Source organism: Falco peregrinus, chromosome 2, assembly GCF_023634155.1.
Source record: "Falco peregrinus isolate bFalPer1 chromosome 2, bFalPer1.pri, whole genome shotgun sequence".
In the NCBI taxonomy this organism is placed as follows: Eukaryota; Metazoa; Chordata; class Aves; order Falconiformes; family Falconidae; genus Falco; species Falco peregrinus.
This window is the reverse complement of record NC_073722.1, coordinates 40402821-40427469: the sequence shown is the minus strand read 5'-3', so window position 1 is coordinate 40427469 and position 24649 is coordinate 40402821. Positions and strand designations below refer to the sequence as shown.

The following is a 24649-nucleotide window of genomic DNA, read 5'->3' as shown; positions in this document are numbered from 1 at the left end:
ATGGAAAGAAAGGTTAAAGACAATGGTACAGGTAGGCTTACCAAATGTGTGAATCCCAGAAAATGCACACACCTCTTACATTTAAAAATACCACAACCAACCACCAAAACCACCAGAACAAGAAAAAGTGCAACAACTCTATAAACAATTTTCAAAAAAAAACCCCCCATATCTCACCTTCTGCAGGAGTGGCCTGTGGATTACTAGAATAAATATATGCTCCATCACCTCCAGTGAGTAAAGTGCCCAGAACAGATTTGTCTTCCTAAACAGGAAAAAACAAACAGTAGTACCTCAGAGTGGATCAAGGACTGTAATCCAGGCAAGAATATTTTCTCATGATTGTACCTCAAGAGAAAAGATTTTTTGAAACAGCATCTGTCAGAATTTGTAAAAAATTTTTAAACTGCATTGATACAGAAGAACTAGTGAATGACAGCATATGTCAAGAGTATAATTTTTAAAAGCCCTTACCCCCATTTTGGTTTTGCCAGCAGCTATTCAGTTACAAGTTATTGTCACAACCACAAGGCATAGCTTTTTGTTTTTAGATTGCCAATCTACTGAACTAAAAGTATATTACAGGAAAATAAATTTATTTATAATGAAGATTTCTGGTAACCACAAATTAAACCACAAATGTGAAACTCATGTGGTTTAAGATGTTCCCAGATCCCAAATTCTTTTCTTTTTCATAGTGCTTAAAGTGTTTTCCTTTAGACATTTAGCATGCTAATTAAGTTATAAAGAAAGTTGCATGTAGAGTAGCATTGAGCTTTGGGGGCTTTTTGAAACACATAAGCTCCATGGGTAATACTTAGTGAGACTTCCATGAAATTGTAGCTTTAATAGAACACTTTTTGCTCTCGGGTTTCATAGTTCTTTGAAATAAAGAAAACCTCAAACTTTTACATACAATGTATTTTCTTTTTTTGTAGGTCAAAGATGGAAAGAGACCGGGTAGAACAGGCAAGTCTTTTGTAGCAGAGTAGTAACAAACACCATAAAAGCAAGTTTTGCTAGCAGCTTTTTTTTTAATACTGGTTCTTGAAAGTGTAACTTCTATAGTTTAACAAAAACATTTAATTTTACCTTCAATATATGCTGTGCCTTTTCAGACAGTTTCACATCACTATCTTCAACCTGTAGCCAGGGACAGTTTCCATTTGTATTGTTAGTAGATAAGGCAAGTCTAACATTATATAAAAAGCATTAAAGAAGACTGAAGGTAAACAAGAACCTTAGATATCACAGATAAAGTCTTGAGACCACAGTGTTTCAAAGACAGCTTTGTGCTCTTCAACGCTGTGCTACCATGGGACTGAAACAGTTCCTTGAAACACATTTAAAGGGGATACTCCCCATTAAACTGTTCTACAGACTAAACCAGTATCTTATAGACACAAAGCGGCATATCCCATTTGGTCTTATTTTTTATTACTGTTCGAGTGTTTCAGATTATGCCCGTTGGCAATCCATAAATGTTGTCCAATTTCATGATGTTCATTTGAATTACACCTCTAACACAGTGTAATATGTTAGAAGTCTGGAAAGAGACCTTTCTTTCTTTCTGTTGGGGCAGATGCTGAAGTGATCTGAAGTCCCCCGCAATAAACAGAATTTTCAAAAGTCACACTGTGTACTTGAAAAACACCCAGGCCTTTACACAGATAAAAAACTGCAGTGGTGAAAACGAAATAATTTAGAACTTGTGTTATGAATAGAACCACCAGCCTTGTTCCACTTACTCATTTTTCATGTCATATCCACATTAAAAATAATAGTATAGATATATTAATACTCTGTTTCAATGCCCAAGTTGCGTATTTTTTCCTCGTACATCCATGCTTTTATAAAAAGCTTTCATTTGTGAATCTGTATGTATAGAATAAAACTCAATTTTTTGTGTACTAACCAGCCAAGAAGCATATCTTGGGATAGCTGCAGTCAGTACTATGTGGCTCGTTTCTGAATTAATGCTGCCATCTGCAGGGAAAAGCAAATTAGTATCGTATCAGTCATATACTTCAGACTGTTCAGTAAGTTACTTCTACAACCTGACATTTCTTCAGGAAAAACCAAAATTTCCTCATTACTTCAAGGAATTGTTACTGTTTATTGAAGCTTTCACAGCAGACTAGCTCCCAGCCTTCTTGTGCTGTAACTTACATGGAGGTGCTATACAATACCAAAGGAATCTTGCTTTTATTCTGGTCTTAGTACCTGGCTTCTTTCTTTGCTCTCCTCCCCACCAAAAGTTCCAATTCCCAAGGTTAAAAACTCACAGCCTGCCTGGGTACACAAGTTCATAAATACTGTTCAGGCAGCCTCAATAACTATGTTTGTCATATGTAAACAATCTGGAAAATATGCATTTGTCTAAATTACTCTGTAACCTGTACTTTAAATGTCAGTGTTCCAAAATCAAGCCTTCTAAAAACCATATCCTTTTTTTAGTTTTGTTTCATCTCTCCCCAAAATAAGCAACTGAAATGAAAGCATACAATATAAAGTGAGTGTCACAAAAACAATGGAAGATAGCTGTTCAGATTTCCTTGTACAACAGAAAACATTCACTAAGACTGAAGAAAATTTAGGAAGGGTACTACTACACTTGAATTTTTTTACACCTCAGCCCTGCTGTATCACAAGGCAGCCATAACCCCCAAAGTCTTTTCAGGGAGATTAGAGAAACTTAACACAACATATTCATTACTAGCAAGCTAAAATATTTAGGTCTTTTAATTAACCGAAAGGCTTAAAACCATAATGGTAACAGTAACAATTTACATTGGAAGCCCTTTTGCTCTTCCATCACACCAAAGCTAACAGAATGAGAACACTGGTGTTAGAATTTACAAGTTACCTTTTTCTTTTACTTGTATCTGTGATGTTAGAAAGGACTCTGAAAAGACAACAGAACCCAAGCACCCTCTTCCTGTGAGCAAGTCTGGAACATCAAATACCATCATAGACGCCTACAGCAATCAGTTGGGCAGAAAGGATGAGAAAACAAAACTTGAAACATTTCAATTGAAGCAGCAAAATGCATATATTTTAAACCTCCTAGAACCCTGCTTCTATATTGTGGTGGAAAGTGCGAGATCATAACTCTATGTCAATGTTTTATTCCAAATTCCACTGTCTACCTTCATGTTAAATCTTAACCTTACCTCAGTTTCAGCATTTGAAATCTATCCCACCTCTCCCCTTACATTTGTATTCACATAGATAAAAACCCTAGCATGCCCCATAAAAAAAACCCACACACCACACACACACACTAGAGCTCTATTTTCTAATAAAATGTATAATCAGAATACTGAACAGCTTACTTACCGTTTTAATCAAACTCAGGCTATCCTCATTATCTAATGGAGTAATTCTAGAACAATATGATAATTAAATGTAAAGGTTAGATCATTTTGAGTAACTTCAGAGTAGTCAAAAGAGCTATTGTTTTTTAAAATAAATTCTTATTTGTGTAGGCCATTTCAGTCAATTAGACAGCATGGGGATGAAAAAACACAACGTTGTGATATCAACTAAGTTAAAAGCATGGTTTTAAAAGGAAACTCTTAATGGACTCACGCTGCTTCTACTCATTAACAGTTAATAAAATTGGTCTGCCCAGTTGTTTTCGGTTTTTTTAAATATTTAAGATTCCACAGAATTACAGATAGGAAATCCTTAAATGTCTCATACACAAAAACATTTAGTACATCCTGTCTGAAATAATCAAATACAATTATTTCCCAGAAGTTCCAAGATACGAAAAATAAACTTTTTACTGTATTAAAACCAATAAGTAATAACAAGAAGTGTAAGTGACACAAACCTTCCATGATTATTCACAGCCTGAATTTGAAAAGAGATTTTGGACCTGTAGAACAGAAATTGCACTGGTGAAAAATGTCTATTATACTTCTAAATGTAAAAAGTCAGCAATAATAGATTTAAAGCAAAATAACTGCTGAAGTGACTAAAAAAAGCAGGAAAAGAAAAACAGATATTTTTTTTTTAGTTTAAAAGTCTCCAAAATTTCACAACGAATTCAATTCGGCAGTCATGCAAGTTGTTTAAAATTAACATTTGACACATTTTTTTCCCCAAAAGAAGCTAATATGTTGACATAATACATCAATCAATAAGTATTTGAAAATGCATACCGTAATGCAGTTTTAAGTTGTGTTAAATGAAGTGTATCTAACACAGACATCAGCACCTGCTCTGCTACCTCCTTCGCCTGAAAAATAAAAATTGAGAATTAACTGTCTTTTCCCATACTTCCAAATCCCAGCAACTACAAGAGCACCCGTAAGACAGACAAAAGACCATACACTAAACAATAACACACTGATGCACCAGGCTAAAAATTGCTCCTTTCACATATCTGATTTTTCCTTATTATAAGGTTAGGAAAATTCATGAAAGATGGAAAAACAATCATAGATGGGTAAGATTAGATATACTCTGAAATTTCTCTTTTTTTTTAAACAGAATTCAGAAAGACTGGTTGGAGGCCACAGTATTAACTTCATTGATGTTATGCAGTTGACTAAAATATTTTTTATTGTTATTATTTTGGTTTGCATGTAGTCTTATATTGCAGGCAATCCAAATCAACAATTACAGTGTACATAATCAGTGCTTCATTTACCTTGGATTCAGTGGAAGTTTTAGCATAGCACTCAATGCCAGCAAGCACAGCCTCTACAACAGCAGTATATATTTGCGACAACAGCATACTGAAGAGAAATACAAACACAACATTTACTAGACAGATAGAATTTTCTTCCTCCTCTGTTTAAAGGAGCAGGTTTTCCTCTCATAACACAACTCCCTCATGTGGAAGGGGTTCTTGTTCAAATAAGCATAGAAATAGCTTTATACTTAACCCTTCAGTTTTAAAAAATTAATTAGAGCAAGTAAATTGCTTGAATTACAGAACGTCTTGGGGGAAAAAACTTCTTGGCACAAAGGTATCCCTGCTTTCATCAGTCAAGGGGAAAAAAAAAGTTTTATTGTTGACTTTTGCTGCAGTTGTGTTGAGGATCACATCCTAAATATTCCAACAAGAATAGAATGGCGGCCCCGTGTTCTGCAAGAGCGAAACTGGAAACCAGAGTGAACTAACTACAGAGATTGCTTAACAAGCTCCAGAACAAGTCAAAGTAAGATATTAAAACAAACCAGTCACCACAATCTTTTGAGCACATCCACATCACAGCTTAGACTGGTTCCCTTCTTAAAAGGGAATTGAAAGAATTGTGCAGAAATACACAAAGATTAGGTGAAGCCAGCAGCAACTTACAGCTACTGAAATATTTATAGCTCCCAAACTATTGAAAAAAAGCCCCACAACCACCAAACCCCACCTGTGTCCAACTAAGAAACATGAGCTTCTGTCTTCCAGCTAAACTGGAACAAAAAGATAAGCAGATCGACAAAACAATCTTAATTCCCCAAAAGTTAACTCCTCTCATTACTCCTCTGCAACTACTAGATGTTGAGGGAGGAAAGAGGGGGAGAAAAGAGGAAGATACAGCATTTAAGCCATATGCAAAGCATTCCTGAAGGATGGAAAAAAAAATCTGAATCTCCCAAACATGGCTCAACATGGAGGAATCTCAAAATGCAGCAATGCTTGGCTTTGAACTTCATCCCCAATACCAGTAAGAAATTTTAAAATTTAACTTACTACATAGGAAAAAACCCTCAAAAAGTAATTTCATGTACTAACACATGCATTTAACTTACATTTTCAGTACACACTTGCTACAGGAAATACATGTAATTCTTCCTAACTTTGTAACGATTCCTATTGTCACTCAAATTCATATATATATGCAAGAAAACACCTCACAGTGGGCTGTGCTTTTACATTAATACACTATTGTTACCTTACTTTTCTTCCCATTTAAAAATCTTAAGACTAACAATGCAAAAACAGAAAATGGCATTTTCTTAAAAAAACAACAACAACAAAACCCACAAAAAAAAACCCAAAACACAACAAGGATACTTACCCCAAAACCCCAAAACCCCAGGGATACTTAAAGTTATACAGTATATGTACTCCAGGTTGCAGTTCTGCTTCCTAAATACCACCAAATTTGGACTAAATAGTGCTCATGACATATTTTTCCATTTTTTATTTCATTGGAAAATATTGACAAATATAAGGACCTGTTACAGGACTCAACTGCAAACTAATTCCCGAATCATGAGGTCAGGTTTGTTAGAAAAGCTAGTTTTGCTGCTACTGTTGAAACTAGGTTATTTTATCCAATACAGGGATGTTTCCAAGAAAAAGAAATTCTCATAAAAAATACTGCCTCTATCAGCTAACCCCTGCTTCGCTTAGAACTTCTCTAGCCATCTGTTAGAAGTGTATTTAGTAAGAAGTCTTTCAGAAGCAGGACAAGAAATATTCTGTATGCTTGGGTGGAACATATACCTAAGCAAAATTACCTGTCAAAGTTAACATTAGTATAAAAAATTAAAAACATGTTGCTTAGTCTAGTAACCTCACTCTTAATGCCTTTGAAAACCATATCACAATTACCAAAAGCCAACAATACTAAGCATGAAAGGACACCACTACCAGCTCCCTTTGACACATCTCTAATATCTTGCTAATATGTCATGCAGGCTTGCAAACTGCTCTGCTGCAGAAGCAGGAACAGGCTCCCAAATCATCCTAACTAGCAAGGAGGACAAAACCTCTGAGGAAAGGTCTGGTTTATCAAGATTGAGAGCAGTACCAAAGCAGATGATCTACCATGTTCTTAAAGCTTGACAAGTATCTACAACATGCATAGAAGTGGACATCAACATAAATAAACAGTCTTATTTTGTGAAGGTCAAAATATGTGGAAGTTTTGTAGCTTATTGGAAAAAAAACTAATCAGAAGTTAACTTTTATCTATCCTCTAACAGAGCAAAACTTCTTCGCAAGTTTGAGTGTTCCCTGTTGGCGTTTTCACTAACCATTATAAATCCTACACATGGTTTAGCTTAATCAAACTAGTGTAAAAATTACTTTCACTTCTGTGAAACATGCTCCCACTCAGTTATAGATAGTTTCCTTCTCAGTGTATATGAAGTGCATTCTAAAGCAATTCCAATAAGTGTTAAGATAAAAGTTTTATTGCAATTTAAGCAAAATTTACTAACATTTCCTTTCATGCTTTGCTATACAGCAGAAGGGACGTCACACGAACAATTCATAGTTTGGCTCACTGAAAACCTCAATGAGCGATTTGCCTTAGAAACCTTGTCACATTCACGTTATTCAATATGAAAATGTAGCTCTGCAAATGCCAACAGCCACTGCTGACTAAAAGCAGTTTTGACATACTGCCACACGGTAGGAAGTGTGAAGAGTTAAGGAAAAATAAAAAGTTGACAGCTTACACTTGTTCAGCTTGCTTGTGCATCTCATTGCCATTTCCTGTATTAAAAACAAAAATTTTAAGCACTTTTCAGAAGTGTTTATGCAGAACTTCTTGGGCATAACATTTCTGCTACATATCTCACATGACATTTATGCAGTATTTTGTATAACTGCCGTTTCTTTGCAGATTTACTAAAGAACAAAGCAAATATTAACTTGTATCAGTACAGCCCGTACATACTACAGCCAAGACTAAAACCTGCATCTCCCAAAAACAGCTGCATTGGGTCAGAACAAAGATGCCACTCACACGGTATCCTGTCTCTCAAAGTGGCCTTTCCTGGATGCCCAGGAAAAACCACAAATAGATCAAACATGCCATAATTCTTTCCACTTTGCAAGCTTCCAACCACCTTTCTTCAAATGCTTTCTGAGCTGGATATGGTTTCAAGATATATAGTAACCCTAAGGAGACTGCCTTTATTCATAGACTCATACAGCCATTTAAAATGGGTAAGAAAATTGTTGTTTAAAAACTTCACATGGCAGGTTTTTGTTAGGGAAGACAGCTATTATAACACGCTATATTAGACCCAAACCAGAGAATAAAGGATAAAAGTCAAAGAATTTTCTCCATCCTTTTAGAAGTCGTCAATTATTTCATTTAAAAAAAAAAAAAAAAAAAAATCAGGCTTATCTGACCAGTACCACTTCAACTTACTGTATTTTGGGGGACTGTTTCTCTACCAATCTGTATGGAATGTGGACTTCAATGTTTATCCATTTTAAAAGGCCTGCACACTCAGAACTGACAGTTTTTTGCATATGAAGGTAGGATGTGTAACAGAACAATGTTCTGTCATGATTTCATGTACTGGCTGTGGAACCACACAGCACCTACTACTCCATGGACTAACGCTCATGAAAGAATCAAAGCCATCTTTTAATCGCTAGAAATTTAAAATTTTCAAAGGGAATAACTGTCTTAAATTACTACTTGGGATTTTTAATATACTTACCCAGGAAAGGAGTATGAGTGGTCCCAAAAAAATAGGTCCTTGAACAAGCCAGAGGTCCCTTTGGAGATACACACTGCACTACCTAGTTGTCAGTATTAATAAGATACAAAAAGACCTTAGTAAAAAACATTGGTGCAATAATTAACAATAAGCTAAGTTCCCCTTAAGTCTTCTAACCATTGACATACTACAGGAAGTGTACAACACACTTACCTGGATTTTAGAAAAGCAACTTACGTTTTCAAAGGTATATTTCACTTTTGACTTGACCTGAATGGTTGAAAGACTTTGGAAAGGAGATGAGCTCTGACTTCCATAAGCGTTAAGCATGTGTTTTCAATTTCCTATGTCAACTGCTCTTTTCATGAAGAGGAAAGTGTGTCAGGTTCCCATAACTACGCTTGCACTTGGTCTTATTTACTATTTTCATGACACCCTATTAAAACAGTATCACCTGTACCTGTAAATAAACCACCTGTTTAAGAACAATGTCAGAATCTGAGGACAACAGATAGAGCAAGTACATCAGAATAAAATTGTACTTGCATTTTGAAAGATTTCAAATGGTCTTAATGGGAATGTTAACAAGGGAGGGGGGGGAACAACATTGGAAGTGTTTTTACAGAAATATGGTTAGACAGAGCAGCAAATGGAGGATGAGATTTCACTGGGATGCTAAAACAATCCTTTCTCAGGCTTCTGACACATGCAAAGAGTCCAGAATACCCACGTCCGTCCATCCATCCCTAAAGCATCTACGCATGAAATGTTGTCATGACAAGATCATAAACTCATTCCCTCAATCACACGTTCACGCCACGATGACCTGTACTCAACCACATCCATCTCCTCAGCAGCACAGACTCTGGACTCGCATGACTGACAGACACTCCCAGAGCCCATAGAAATTGGCTTGCAGGGAGAACTACACAACGCAATCTGCACACTACCTCTCCGCCTTCGCTGCGAGTTACCTTCTTGATCACCCAAGCCCAGCCAGCCAGAGGATCTGAATTCCCTGGGGTCGCTTCCCCAGTTACGTCCCCTGCACGGCGGTGCAACAAGCCATCGACCTCATCATATGTTTTAAAACTAAGCTTTTACTTGAAAATGGAAACAAGTTAATCTTACAACTTAATCTTAACATTCTTTGAACACCAGAAAAATTTTCAGTTTCATGAACTGTTCAGTTGCTGAGGCATACGCTGAAATTTGAATACACAAGTATCCTGCATCTACTTGCAAAGTCATTATCAAAAAAAAGTGTCTTCCCATTTCTTTTTAAGAAATGGCTAAACAACTCTGATTAAAATAAAATCTGAGTGTCAGAGTTAAGTATATCATATGCATCATCAGGAAGATTTTCCCTTTATGGCTAGGACAAACATCCCCACAAAAATTCCCTCTCCCCCACCCCACACATTTGCAGCACCACAATTAGTTTATAAAGTTACCTTTCTACAGGGGAAAAAACATTTAACACATTCAGCAGTCCCTGATTAAAGAATCAGTACAGTATGACTTAGAGAAAGAAAAAGGAAACGCATTCCTTTGACTGATTATTAAGGTAACATATGGGGGTTTATATGTTAAGAATTGGGCATTTAACTCATAGAAGGTAAGCATTTTAAGGGCACAAAAAATATATGAAAAAAATATATGCTGCTTCAAAGTATCAGATAACTACTTAAAAGCCTTACCATATGCTTAGCAGTGCTTCCACCAAGGCCAGTGTTTCGAACAAGATGTCCTTCTGATGGAAAATTAAAGTTACCAGAGTTCAAGTTTTCCTTAGTTGAGTGGCTACCAAACAGAACAAAGGGCTGTCGGCTAGGGCTGAAGAGAGAAGAGGGTATCACTACCAAAATACTTGAAGAAAACACAAAACAATAAATGAAATCAAAGCTTTCAAGTCTGACAGACCAACTATTGAATTCCTTACTAAAAGAGTAGGAAGAAAAAAAAAATATTACTACAGCTGCAGAAAGCTTCTCATTGAAAAGACCAAGTTCCAAAGAAAAACTACTTGACTTAAGAAGACTACAGTTGCTTTCATATAGAAGATCATATCTCAAGGTTGTTTCCCAAATGGTATTAGAAGGTTTTTATTCCTCTTTTTTTAAAGTAAATTGCCTTGAAAAGCTGACTAGCTTAAAGTTTACCATCTTGAAAAACCCTGAAATGACTACACTGGAATTAAACAAAACTATTTTGGTTTTAGTTCTGGCTTTGGGCCCAAGACTCAGCTGGAGAGGTCAAGGTTTTTCTTTTCATTATTTAAATGCAAACAACATAGGATGCTGAAAACAATAAAGGACATTGAACTCCACCGTTTAACTCCAAATAAAGAATCTGCAGAGACATTCAAGTAGCTAAGCAACCTTTGTTTAGCTCAGAACAGCAGAATGCTTGGTTTTGTGACATACAACAAACCAGTTCCTCTCTCAGATAAAATTATATGCTGACATGAAATAAATCTGACCTGTATTTCCCAGCTCATATTGGCTAATATTTTGGGTTTTTAACTGCCCTGCTTTAAGCATTTGTCTTGTGTGTGTTGTGACGCACAAAAGGACATCAACTTATTCAACCTTCATTTTTAGTTGGTTTTGAGCATCACATAAATAGGACCAACATTTTCAAACATAGCTGTCCTGTGTAATGAGTTCATGAGTTTGTTTAGATCTCTGACCATGAAGGAATTGATCATGTTAGAATTATGTTCAACATGTTAGAAGGTGGATGGTTTCAAACATGTTGACATTGTATATTTAATAACTACACCATTAAATCCCACGAAAATTCAGCTTATCCTTCCTAGAAGTGCCTTTGCGTATTTTTTTTAAATATGCAAAGATAAGATGTGATATGCTGAGATGGTCCCAAAAAGAATTATAAACATTATGACATCAGAGGTACGGAAAAAACGTATTAAGTTACTAGTGACACCACAATTTTACAGGGAATAATGAGCAATACCTGTTATCTGTTATATGGCTTGAGATCATTCCATGACTGAAGTAACTTCTGAAAGGCTGTGAAGAATAATTAAAAAAAAAAATTAACAAGCAAATGAACAGAAAGCATGATATGTCCTCACTATCATTAAAAATAAACCTGAATTATCCTTCTCAGAAAAAAATCCTGAACCCTCAAGAACTACTTCCAACCTCCATAAACAAACCCAAACACCATTAAGTCTCATATATGTTTAAAAAGCAACAACCACTATGAAAAAACACTGCACTACTTTCACCCATGTTGTATGTTACCATCAGTTATGTTTGAGATTTGACACATGCAACCTCAGCTTGTTAGGAAGTGCACATACCAAAGCTTCCACTAAAATGGAAGTCAATCTACCTACAAATGGAGATCTTTTGTGCAGGCATAAAACAGCTAAGTTCAACTATCAGTGAACACTTGACTGAATTACACCAGGCAGTCCTAAGCCATCATAATATGGGTAGAGGTAAGGTGGGTGGTGAACTTAAAAATGCGTTTCTACTCCTCAAACATCAAAGGTGAGATGGGGTAGAGAGAAAGAAAAACAAACAAACAATGCTGAATAATAACTACTTCTGCATGGATGATGCTAGCATTTCAAAGTATTACAGAAGCAGGCATACCTCCCCCGCCTGAGATTCCGATAGTTCCAGAATGAAGGGAATTTCAGTATCAAAATTAGCAAAAAAGTTGGTCCACTGGTGTTCAAAAATCATTAAATCCTAGAAGAAAAATATTCAACATTACTTAGTAAGGCAGGTGTTACATCACAGAAAAAAGTCAGTCACAGATTGTACTAAATGAACACAAATTACTTCAGAACAACGTAGACTACATTTCACTACGCAGTATAGAAAATGGCCTGCACAATGAAACACTTAAATACAAGAAAATAAACATCATTTAGAAGGTAAGGACCTTCTGCTGCATTTTAGGGGGTCTTTTTTGGGTGTGTGGTTTTTTTTGGTGGGTTGGGTTTTTGGTTTCTTTGAGAGCCAAGAGGCAGGAGAGGGAAAAGGACCAGAGCCCCGCCCTGTTTTTAACCCAAGTACACTGTTTTGAGATCACTCATAACTCAAATCTCATGTTTCCCATAAAATTTCCAAAATAAAACACTTGGACAGGTGTAATTTTCAGTTTTGAAATCTATATATGGTTCTGCAGTAATTTGTATCTGATGTTAAATAAGCTTACGGACAGAAAATGAGGAATAAGGTGGGGAATTTGGAAAACTCGTGGTATACAAGCAGCAGGCAATCCTTTCTTTTATCTGCATTTGTGAAAACAAAAAGTTAAGTGGAAAAGGAAACACCAGTAACACCTTACTGAAGCAGAATAAAAAAGGAAGATGACTACGGTTAAGTGGTGCATTCAAATTAATCTTAAAAAAAACCAGAGAATCAATAAAAAGAAAATAGTGTGTCACACTGACAAAAGCAGGAACCTTACATAACTAGGCAATTTTAAAATACTTCAAGATTACTTGCAGTTACCTGTCACATACTAACTTGGAAGACAAGAGACATCCTGATTTTAGGAAGTGTAGTTTTTCACATATATGTAACAGGCAAAACCAGAACTATGACTTTAGCAGTGGTCTAAGCACTATACAGTATTTTATTTCAGCCACTTCATTAATGCAGCAATGAATGAAATTTAGAGAATGAATGTTGATGAAACCTTACAAGCCTTCCAAAACACTAATAAAGCCTGTATTAGAGGTTAAAAATGAAGGTTTACATTTAGATGCAGAAAGTATCATTGGAGAATACTGTAGTCTCAAATAAGCTTTTCATAGAAGCTAAAGGCTAGGAATTGCTTTTGTCAGTTTTTTGGCACATGGCAGTATTTTGTACAGAACATTCTTTTACATCCCAGGTCAAGTTCAAATCAGAAGGTTTTGAAATCAAAGTTGTATTAACAAAAAAGTATACTTTTTTTGCTAATACATACCAGCTTCAAACGCTCTTAACTTCATCCTCATGGAGAAAAAAAAAATCATTTTTTAAATAACCAATTTCTATAAAAGCAGAGTTGTATGAAAACCGCATTTATAAATTTTATTCAGAAAACCTGAATTCAATTTAACAACAACTTTCTAGTTTAAAACTCCAAACTAGGATAAGTAAGTCTGTTTCAGGGTAGACTTACCAGGTACAAGAAAAGTCCCAGACATTAACCTCACTTGTACAGGATGGGGGAAGTGAAGTATCAGAGTGTGACTAAGACTGACAACCTTGTAAACTGTTATGACATTTTGATTTTCATTACAGCAGTTGATTAAACAACCAAATTGGTGTGAACTACCAGTATTTTATTAATAAAAGATACTTACTACTGAACTTACTACATACTGAAAGCTCACTTTGCTGCCAAGCTAGAACGTGATGAAAAATTAACAAAATAATATATACTGATAACATTGTTTTCTTCTCTAACACTGAGATCAGCCCATCGTATTAAAATGAGGAATCACTTTACACTGTATGTCTATATTCCACAAAGCTTCAGGGCAGCCACTGAGTGTCACTGTTACCCACTTAAAGTGGTTACAAAGCAGTTCTGAAAGCGGTTTTTCCTGGAATGGCTGTAAATTGAAGTGGAATTTTTTTCCCCCCTTGCTGCAAAAGGAGGATTAACACACACAAACAGACCAACTTTCTGCACTTTGTACACAGTCATATGGCCTGAAGAACAGTCACACCATTTACAAAAACCTTTAGGAGAATTTCAGGCAAATTAAGAAATTCAAGGAATCCAAGACAAGCTGTTTTAATGTTTTGTAGACTTCTGTGGTAGATTTGAGGAAAGGAAAGAGCCTGTAAACAACAGTATGCGGAGCCAGTAGATTAAGTCCATAAGCACTATTAAAAATAAACAAAATCACAATTTTGCTCTGGGGCTAAACTAACAGACTAGTAGTTGATTCAGAGTATTTAACCTGCATTACCTCAAAGAGCAAGTCCTCCAAGGAAACAGGATCCATCTTGCTGTATGTCTTCCACAAATCAACACTGACATCCATTAACTGAAAAATATTTTAAACACAATTCTGTGAAATACACCATGAAGAATGTCACAGATTCAGGTTTAAGCCACACAAACAGACTTGCAGCACACTGCCCATGCTACCAGTCGTCCTTAAGTATGAATTCAGAAATATTGTTTCATGCTGGTTACAAAAGAATTGACCAGATGCAAGTGTTCTGGATGCTTCAGAGACTCATCTCAAGTAAGGCTTTGATATAGGTGCAAATTTTTGCCTACATCTTTCAAATAAATCATTTCATGAAGTTTTTCAAACTAGCAATCTTTTGACTAGCAGGTCGAGGAAAGTGATTCTGCACCTCTACTCTGCTCTGGTGAGACACCACACACACACACACACAGCGCTACCTCCAGCTTTGGGGCCCCCAACAGAAGAAGAACATCGACCTGTTGAGCCAGTCCAGAGGAGTCCACGAAGATGCTCAGAAGGCTGGAGCACCTCTCCTATGAAGACAGGCTGAGAGAGTCGGGGTTGTTCAGCCTGGAGAAGACAGGGCTCCAGGGAGACCTTAGAGCACCTCCCAGTGCCTAAAGGGGCTACAAGAAAGCTGGAGGGGGGCTTTTTACAGGGGCCTGCAGTGATAGGACAAGGGGGAATGGCTTTACACTGGAAGAGCAGAGATTTAGGTTAGAAGAAATTTAGAAGATTTAGGAAGAAATCTTCCCTATGAGGGTCATGAAGCACTGGCACAGGTTGCCCAGAGAAGCTGTAGATGCCCCATCCCTGGAAATGCTCGAGGCCAGGTTGGACAGGGCTTGGAGCAACCTGGTCTGGTAGAAGGTGTCCCTGCCCATGGCAGAGGGTTGGACTAGATGATGTTTAAGGCCCCTTCCAACCCAAACCATTCTATGATTCTATGGAATTGTGCTAATAGCAAAGAACAGCATCAACTGGTGCAAGTAAAAGGGAAAGATCAGTTTTCTGAGACAAGAAAGAAAAGCAGCAGATTCCAAAATTACTCGTCCTATGCACCAGCCAATTCTCGCTGTAAGCGTAATGTAAATATAGGCTAAGCTAGTTTAACCTAACAGTTCGCAGTACCTTCTTCCAAGTACTAAGATGATGCATATGAGAACACTAGTCAAAAACATATTTATTCTTAAGGGAAACTTGCATCTGAATAATTCCTGCATTTACAAGGTTTCCCACCACCCACTTCATTAAAAATGCAACACTGACTGGAATTTTCTTAAACTACTTCTTTACAGTTATTCCACTTACTCATATTATTAGATAGGGCAGTAATGATTTCCCATACATCACTTCCATTCACCTACCAGTACAGTAAGTTCTCTGGATTATAGCACCTTGACCAACCCTGACTTCGACTTCTGTATTAAGAGAGCAACCGTGCTTAAAACACTGAAAACAAGTAGTAAGTTATCATCATCAGGTTATCTTCAAGTCTTACAGCACAGAATGCACAGCAGAGGAAGAAAATCAGTTTGAGGAGCTAAAAATAAACTGAGATCACTCCCTTTTAATAATGGCACAAGTATTCACTTATAGATCATTTACAGTGATCTCAAACGTACTTCCTCGTATAGACTGGGTTTTCCTCCCCATCTGTGACACACAGGAGCTGCCTAACAGATAATCATGCATAAACAACTACATAAAAAACAAGAATGCCACTTCCCACTTGTAATTCCCTTATGACTTTAAGGAGAAAGAACTCAAGCTGGAACTGCTTGAACCGCCGGAGCTAACACACTTAATCTTAAAAATACATACCGAGTATTTTCATTGTTCCTTTTTAAATCTGCAAGAGTATAGCAAAGGCAGCATCAACTCCCACAATGAAATAGGAGAGGCTCTGTCTTTATGAAAATATCACCACACTGGGTCTACACAGTTTCTCAAAGCCTCTATGGATTCATGAAGTGAATTGGCAAAGGTAATAAAGATCCAAACAACTCCTGAATTCACAGTCAAATCCTCCTTGACTAATTTCAGACATTAAGAAGGGCTACTGATACTTAGGTACCTCTCCACAAATGTGCTCACCTATTTGCACTTTGTACTTAATGGTTTTGACAGGTTCACACAACAAGATTATTTACAGTACTGGTGATAGAATGAAGAAAAGAAAAGCATGAGGAAAGGTATCAGTGGAAAGAACACAGTGCTCAGAAAGGCACACTTGCACTGACATAATAGATTTTTGAGCAAGTGTGTACAGTACTACAAGTGATGAGACTTTTAACAATAGAACTATTAATTCCTTGGGTTTCTTCCAGTTGTCAGAAGTCAAACAAAGAACATTCTGGCTGTAAAAATGGATGAGTGACTACAAAAATAGGACATCTGCATTTCTGTGGCAGACATCCAAGAAAATGAAATAAAAGAAGTTTCAAAGTAGTACATAAATACAAAGCTGTCCTCTGAAGATGCTGTTTGAGTATAATTAATAAATAAGTGAATCAAATTACACAAGTTGCTCAGAGTAGAACAGCAAGTCGTTACCAAAACTAGGGGCATCATCCAAAATCTTAACTGTTGCCCTATTCAGCAGGCTTCAAAGACCCAAGAATATATCATGTTGATGAGACAAGTAGATGCATCTCGTGTCAAAACCGATGACCCAAGAAATACAGTCACTTATTCTCTGTTTATCTCAAGGCATTTGTCATTAGCAGCTTCTTTTGCACTGCTCTTGAAGACCTATACCCACCTAGCAGAGTTAAAAGTGTTTCTGTTATCGGCAGAGGAGGCCTTCAAAGACAAGGAAAAACAATTCTAAATCACAACTGGGGAGCTGGGGATGATGACCAAACAGTCACAGTTGATCCAGGACAGAGTGCTGTGCAGCTTCTAACAGAGTCTCACAGCAAGACTGCACTGTTTCCCTCCTTGCACATTCAAAACACCGCTTCATAAGATCCTGAAAAACTTCATCTAACTTTGAAGTTCACTTGAGCAGTGAGTCAGCACTAGATGATCTCAAAAGGTACTTTCCAACTGAAATAATTCCATGATTCAATTTCTGCTTCAGAACGGAAATGGAAGAAATTTAAAAACATAACTACTCACTTCATATTTCATTGTAAAGAAGCCATCACCCCCGATTCCTTCCAGTGCAAAAGCCTGCACTATTGGCCACTTTTCAACAATGAACATATCAAATATCTGTAGATGACCTGCAAAAGAAATGTTTCACAGAAACATTATCTCACAAATACTGGCAGTTTAACTTCCTGTGAGATCTTAGAGCTGTTCTGAGACTCTAATATAGGATGTCAATTATCCTGCCTTTGTACAACTTAAAATAGGTAATTGAAAAACATTTTTGGGAAGAAGGTAGCTTTCAGAAACTTTTCTCTACACCCTGAATTCTTCCCCTTTTTTCCAGCTACCAGGCTAGCAAAGAATACTATGTCTCCTTGCGAATTTAATTCCAAGACCATTAGTAAAACTGTGCCTCTTAAAATTCAAGATAATAAACAGGGAGCTTTGCTTACTCCAATTTCTTCAAATATTTGGCCTTAAGTAAAATACTGTCAAACATCATCCCTGTGTTAATCAGAATTTTAAGTTGGGGGAGAGAAAAACTATTCAGCCTGGCACTCACTGATGAAGCTGTAAGCCATCTGAAGTGTGATCATCATCCCTAGATAATACTTCTTTAGATACTTCCTAACAAAGAACCACCATACTTCCCCTATGCCCTGACTCATTAACGAATTTTTAGGCAGAGCCTATCACCCTTTCCTCAGGAGAAGCAATGAAGAAATAGGAATAAAAGAAAACACACCTCAAAACTGAATTAGCTTGGTTTGAACTTACATGGTTCAAAAATAGAAGGCAATTTGCTTCCCCCCCGTTTGCCTCTCACTGTACTATGGATCAAAACCCCCACGTGCTCACGCTGCACAGTGAAGTACATGCACCGCATCGCTTTCACATTATTTACTATTGGGGATACTGCAAAACACACTTTACTGAACAATGTAAGATTACACTGTTGAGGCTGCAAGGCTGGCTACACATCATAACAGGAAGTCAAGCAGTCCAATTTTTTCAGTGCTAAAAAAGGGAACTTGCATAACGAAATGTTTATTCTTTCCTTATATAAAGAAGTATTTATCTGGAGCTCTCATCTGAACAGAGAACTTCTGTAGAAGCAAAACACGCTTCTCTGAATGCAAATTATTTCTTTGCCTCATGCTGTGAACATTCACTCTTCAGATGAAGTCTAAGGGCTTACATTTTTCAGAAAGAAATCCAACTCAAGTAAAAAGAGGTTAAAAGGAAACTATTGACATATTAATCCTTATTTCTTACCCAAGGCATGGAAATCTTCATTCCTTGAACTGTATGACTTGCATGCTGCAAAACACTTAAGACTACAAGCACAAAACAAGCTAACCTACCTTGGCAGCTGTACGGAATACCAATGCGACTGCAATCTCGAACCATGTCTACAAAGCTGGAAATTTTAAATTCCTCTGCAGCTTCTTCATCTTCATACTGAAAGAAGTCATTTAGAATAAAATTTGATTAGGCGTGCCTACTTTGATTGTTAGCTTTGCACTAGAGGGAATATGCATTCTACTAAATTCCACAGCAAATATCAAGTAATCCACTAAAATACAACCTAGAGCCTCCAGAAGCTAAAGAACCTTTTTAGTCCCTATATTTTGGAAACTCCATCATGGCAGTGATGTATTCAAGCCAATGAAAATTGTTCTTAAAAACAAACAAACAAACACACACCAAACATCAGAGCAAAGATTTTAATAAGGTTATATGAAGGCATAATTATATACTTTATTTTCAGCTTTCAGTGAAGTCTTTCTACATCATCAACTAGATGCTGGACAATTTTTAAACAATGAAAGAAACTTAGATAACACCAATTGATGTGCCTCAAAAAAATTGCCACGGAGGGAAAAAAAGAAATTATTACCAGCTTAACAACACTATAATGGGAAAGTCAGCTGTGACCTCAGGTCACAAAACAAGCAACAAGAACCAGTTGCTGTCTGAGGGAGAGGTATGTGCAGGAAAAGGAGGAAGAAAGAAAAGAAGACACCACCATGCAACACCAGCTTGCTGTTTCACACTAGTAGCAGACTGAAGTTGTCTGAAGACTTCAGCAGACTGGAGAACAAATATCCTACTTATGGCTCAGAAAAATAAAAAAACTAGACTGAAGAGAAAAATCACACAAAAATCATTTTTATAGCAGGAAAAAAACCCCTAAAAATACTCTGATTTTTATCTGAAAAGGTACAGTTTAGCAGCAAGTCTGAAGCAAAGAGGCCTAGCCCCACTGGGTACTTGAGTCACTTGCTTTCTGGAGCAAGATCAGGCAGCGGTGTATTTTGTATATTTATTTTATTTTTCTAGGTACAGTGCTCTGAACTTAACATCAAGGTAAATTAATTATTATTAACTTTTTGTACATAGTTCTTGTAAGCTTCAGGATATACCCAACAAATACATTTTAAGAACAAGTTCTTTTAAGACAAGCCTGAATTTAAGATGCAGTCCAAGTTCCTCCATGATGTGTTCTTTCTTCAATCCCAGGAAGCCAGATCAAAGTTTCAGTTCAAAGCCAAGCCCCAAACAACTGCCAGTTTCTAAAGACTTAAAACGCCATTAGAATAAGAACTTGGTTTTTGGCAGGGTGCTAAAGGCTTGCCTACTATCTGCTATTGCAGGTATAAATACAGCCTGTTCCATGACACCCAGAAAAGCCTCATTAAATTTCAGTACTTGATCTTATTTAGCCATTTTGAAAATGGGTATTCTTTAATAATACATGTTTTCTTCAAACAGCTAGGATACTCAAATTACTAAGGTCTAGTTAAAAGCAAGCAGGAAGGAGGAAAGGAAGGAGAGGCTATAGGTTCTGTCAGATTCATCAAGAGCTGCACAGAGCCAGGTATGGCATTGCTTGCTTTATTTCTACAACTCTTGAGCTTTTTTTAAATTTCATTTTTACAAATGCAAGCTAAAGTTATTTTTATCACTGAAAAGAAAAATGCTTAAAAGCCACTACAAGCAATCCTCCTGTAAACAGGATGCACATAAAGCCTATGACAGCAACGATTCTTCTTCCTTTCAGAAGCAATCTAGGGAACTGGCAATTTTTGTACATTACAAATATGCCTGGCAGTGCAATGCTCAGCTCATTCACGTGAAACAGTAGCGAAGTAAATCTTGTATTTTCAGCTTCAGAAATCAAGCTTTTCCACTCATTTCCACAAACAGCAAGGCATATGGTTTACCTTTCTATTTACACCATTATTTCAAGCCAGTACTGTGTGATTAAGGTTACTACCTACCATGATAAATCACAAAGAAAGTCCATGAACAGATGCAGCTTAAAATTCAATAGCTGCGACTGCAGTTGTGCTAGCAATACTGTGTTAAGAATCACCCAATTCCCGATTCCAAAATGCATGTTTTACCACCATCAGGTATGCCTCAAGATTTGCCCTTTCAGTAGGAATTCTGGCAACACACAAACCTTATGAAGCCAGGCTTTAGATTTTGCTACAGCATGCTTTAACCTGTAGCTCAGCTGTTTACATCTTAAGAAGTAATTAGCCCTCTCTATGCAGTACTCATGGGACTGTATCTAGAACGTGTATGTGGATTCCAAAACCGGATGTCTGCAAGACAGACACTGACAAACTGGAGCAAGTTCAGTGGAGGACCACCACAATGATCAGTGGGTTGGAGCACTTGTTGTGGCAGGAGAGACCCAGGCTTGTTCAGCCTAGAGGAGGCAATGGCTGGACCGCATAACTGCCTTCCAACATCCACAAAAACTTTATTGAGGTGGTGAAGTAAAGCTCTTTGCAGTGGTCTGCAGTTGCAGGACACATGACAATGGGTATGATTTAAAACAAGAGAAGCTGAGACTGGATAAAAGGAAAACAATTTTTCACTGTTAGGGTAGTCAAATAATGGAGCAGATAGCCAAGAGTTCTGCAGTTATCATCCTTGGATGCTTTCAACATCCAACCACAAAAAAACTTGAGTAACCTGATCTGATCTCATCACTAACAGTGCCTTAAGCAGGAATTTAGACAAGATGATCTCCAGAGGTCCCTTCTAACCTGAATTATTTCATAATTCTGTGATCTAAGCTATCAAAAAGCCACAGAAAAACACAATTGATCTATCATAAGCCCCATCCCTTTCAAGCTGAAAACTCAAGGAAACAAAAGGCTTCTCTCCCCGACCTCCCGGTTCATTCTTTCTCCAGCTTCACCCATTAATATCGCAGGCTCCTAACCCTTTCCCTTCAAATTTCACTATAATTCAAATTTAGAAATGGAACTACACAGAAACGAACAAGCAGGGAAGCTTCCCATGATGGCATTTAGGAAGAAGCATTTCCAGTCTCAATTGGAATAAAAAGGTTCTTATTCTACACCTAGACAAACAGTATTTTTATTTTTTACTCCTCTAACAGTACTTCACTATAATAAACATAGCTTTTCTAAGAGTAACTTGACTTTTAAATGCAGGATGAAACTCACGTCACTTACATGGTCCAGTGAAAGTGAGGTTAATAGCTCTTGAAAGGAAGTTGAAAGTTAAAACAGAAATACATAATAAAGTTTCTTGATTTTAAATAGCCTACTAAGCCAACCTTCTCTAATATTCTAAAATTATTGGCATAGAACACATTAAAACACTGCTCTGGTAGCAAACAAAGCTATCATTGGAAATCTCAAAGCTGACTGTGGTGCTTGATTCAGATTCTGCATTACTCAACCCACATGTTTTTCCTCATTAAAAGATCATTGACTCATGTCAAAACAATAGTAATTAGTGGGAGAGGGGAGCAGTTTGTCTTCATGCTCCAACAAAGTATTAAAAACATATTCTTCTTGCACACATTAGCAAAATTCTTAATACCCATATAGATATATATATACACACACACACATACATGCAGGTCACTCCCCTACTGAGTGTGAAAAAAGAAAAAAAGACTTCTGGGAGGAATGTTAAAAAAAGTTCCACTTGGAATTATCAGTTCATTAGCAAGTTCATTAGCAATTCTTATCTGCATTCACTTTCCACTTACCTCATTTTCAGTTAGACAGTGAAAATGCAAGTTCCTCCAGTATGCCACATACGGCAAAAGATGATTATAATTCACAGGGTTGCAGTACAGATGGACACTGTCAGGTTTTATTAATATGATTATATCTGCAACAAGCAGAAAAAAATATTATTCCAGCATCAAGACACCAGCATACATAGAAGAATTATAAGGACACAAAGAAAAAGAAACCTAAAAAAAAACCTCACAGAAATTGAACAGAAAACACTTTTCCTATAATGTACCTCATTAAAAGAAAATTGTTTAACTATTTGAATATACAATCACTCCCCACATCTTGGAAAAAAAGGACAAAAAAAAGAAACAGTTGGCAGCCACAGGCAGTTCCCAGTAGAATAGTACTTCTTATTGTTCCAAACAATTGTGGGTTTATTCTGAAGTCTTGTACAGAACTTGCGTCAGCCTGTCCTTTGAAAAGCCAAGAGTGTCAGTGATGAGCCCTTACAGAGCACTTACAAAACTACTAACTATAGTTGCTCTTGCCTGATATTACATCAGAAAGTTGCTCCAGCTAAAAACTAGCCTATGGGGTAGATATTCAACGTTTCATGCAATTAAGAGAATAATCATCTATGATCATGGTGACTGGCCACTTTCCAAATATTACAAAAGTGAGTTAATATGTTAAAGAGGGCCCAAGTATTTTAGAACTCCAGGAGTATGATCACTCAGCAATTGGTAACACATGTACATACATACCAGGACTGAATTAGGACTTCTTGGAATGGGCTGTATTTGTTTAGGCTTAGAATTTGGCAGGGGGTGGGGCGTGTGCATGTGTTTAAAAACAAGAGTTCTTCAGCAGCATTTTTACGAGCCATTTTTTACAAGTATATACACACTCAGAGATTTACTGACTTACTTTTTTTGAGGTTTGCCCCTTTTTCTGCTTACCCTCCCTCCAGAAAGACTGCAGAATAAGTAAAAATGTTAAGCAGATTACCATCAAGAACTTCTTCAGGAAACCCAGTTCTTTCAAAGTCGTTGTTATTCTGGCTATACAAGCCAAAAAGCAGGTAGTTTGCCAGTTCCCTGCAACCTTCATTGTATCGACTATCTATTCCTGCAAAAGCAAAACCATACATGAAGTGTCATGTGTCCTAATATTGTACACCTGAAGAGTTTGTTTTATTCCCTAATAAGAAAATAAAACAGGAGCATTAACTTAACCCCCTCACATAGTCAGTGGGCACAGATGCCTATTGAACTTACTGAGAAAACAGGGTAGGGGAAAGTTCGCCGTCACATGCTGACGTTCAACCCTTGACCTAAAATACACAGGCATTGCTTAAAAAAAAATTAAGTCTAGTTTTCTGCAGTACTCCGCATCAACAAAAGTACAATTTTATCCAGTAATTCAAACTTAAACATCTGCCTGTATGCAGTATGAATTCTAATTAATATGTTCTTGATTGAAGCTTCCTAACAAACTAATCCTGTGACCTAAATCTCCTGCTTTAGACTACATGATTAAACATTATCTTATCAGTATTATACTGCAATCCCTGAGTCACCAGAAAGCCAGTGCAGACTTCTAACAAATCATGAAAAGATATTCTGACAAAACATACGGTATACGAACAGCTTCCAAGTAAATTCTTAGACAGGTCCTTGGGAAAATAAAATTAAAACAACTGAAGATCTGGAGCACAAAGAAATAGAAGATAAATACAAGAAAAAACAAGCCACAGATTTAGGAAGTATTTTCATCTCCCTGGAAGACAGTCACAGTCATAATTCCTAATTCTGCTGTAATAAACCAAGTTTTCTCCAGAAGTAAAACCATGCATGAAGCAGCATGCCTGACACCCACACTTGACGAAGGTCACCCACCAGTCTTGCCTTGCTATAAGATTGCTGATAAAGACTAACAGCAAGTTTTCCTACCAAGTTACATTAAGGTACAGTTGGATGGTTGCCAGCAAATAAAAAATTGTTACCACTGTCCAAAGGAGAGATCAGCACACTGATAATGTAATAGCACAGCCTGAACATCTGGGTTTCAGGACTTAGATCGGAAACCAAAATACTGCAGTCATCTGAGCTTACCAGAAACTGGAACAAACCCCAGGTTCTCCCAATTA

The 24649-nt window shown here is 37.0% G+C and overlaps 1 protein-coding gene across 3 annotated transcripts in view; it reads right to left on the bottom strand.

Annotated features, from left to right (window-relative positions):
* Positions 1–24649, bottom strand: part of DNAAF9 (dynein axonemal assembly factor 9) — a 79173-nt gene that overhangs the window by 37834 nt on the left and 16690 nt on the right. For 2 of the 3 annotated variants that reach the window (XM_055794156.1, XM_027777172.2), the window contains exons 3-20: positions 23509–23628; positions 22527–22651; positions 18847–18943; positions 17507–17613; positions 14375–14452; positions 12048–12146; positions 11398–11453; positions 10119–10254; positions 8419–8500; positions 7420–7456; positions 4661–4748; positions 4170–4246; positions 3839–3883; positions 3340–3385; positions 2867–2978; positions 1916–1986; positions 1093–1143; positions 178–265 (exon numbers count right to left, since the gene is read on the bottom strand). In XM_055794156.1, the coding sequence (XP_055650131.1) occupies positions 178–265; positions 1093–1143; positions 1916–1986; positions 2867–2978; positions 3340–3385; positions 3839–3883; positions 4170–4246; positions 4661–4748; positions 7420–7456; positions 8419–8500; positions 10119–10254; positions 11398–11453; positions 12048–12146; positions 14375–14452; positions 17507–17613; positions 18847–18943; positions 22527–22651; positions 23509–23628 (1515 nt within the window). Of the gene's footprint in view, positions 1–177; positions 266–1092; positions 1144–1915; positions 1987–2866; positions 2979–3339; positions 3386–3838; positions 3884–4169; positions 4247–4660; positions 4749–7419; positions 7457–8418; positions 8501–10118; positions 10255–11397; positions 11454–12047; positions 12147–14374; positions 14453–17506; positions 17614–18846; positions 18944–21981; positions 22011–22526; positions 22652–23508; positions 23629–24649 lie in introns of those variants that run through there. The other variant, XM_027777173.2, reaches the window with a different exon arrangement.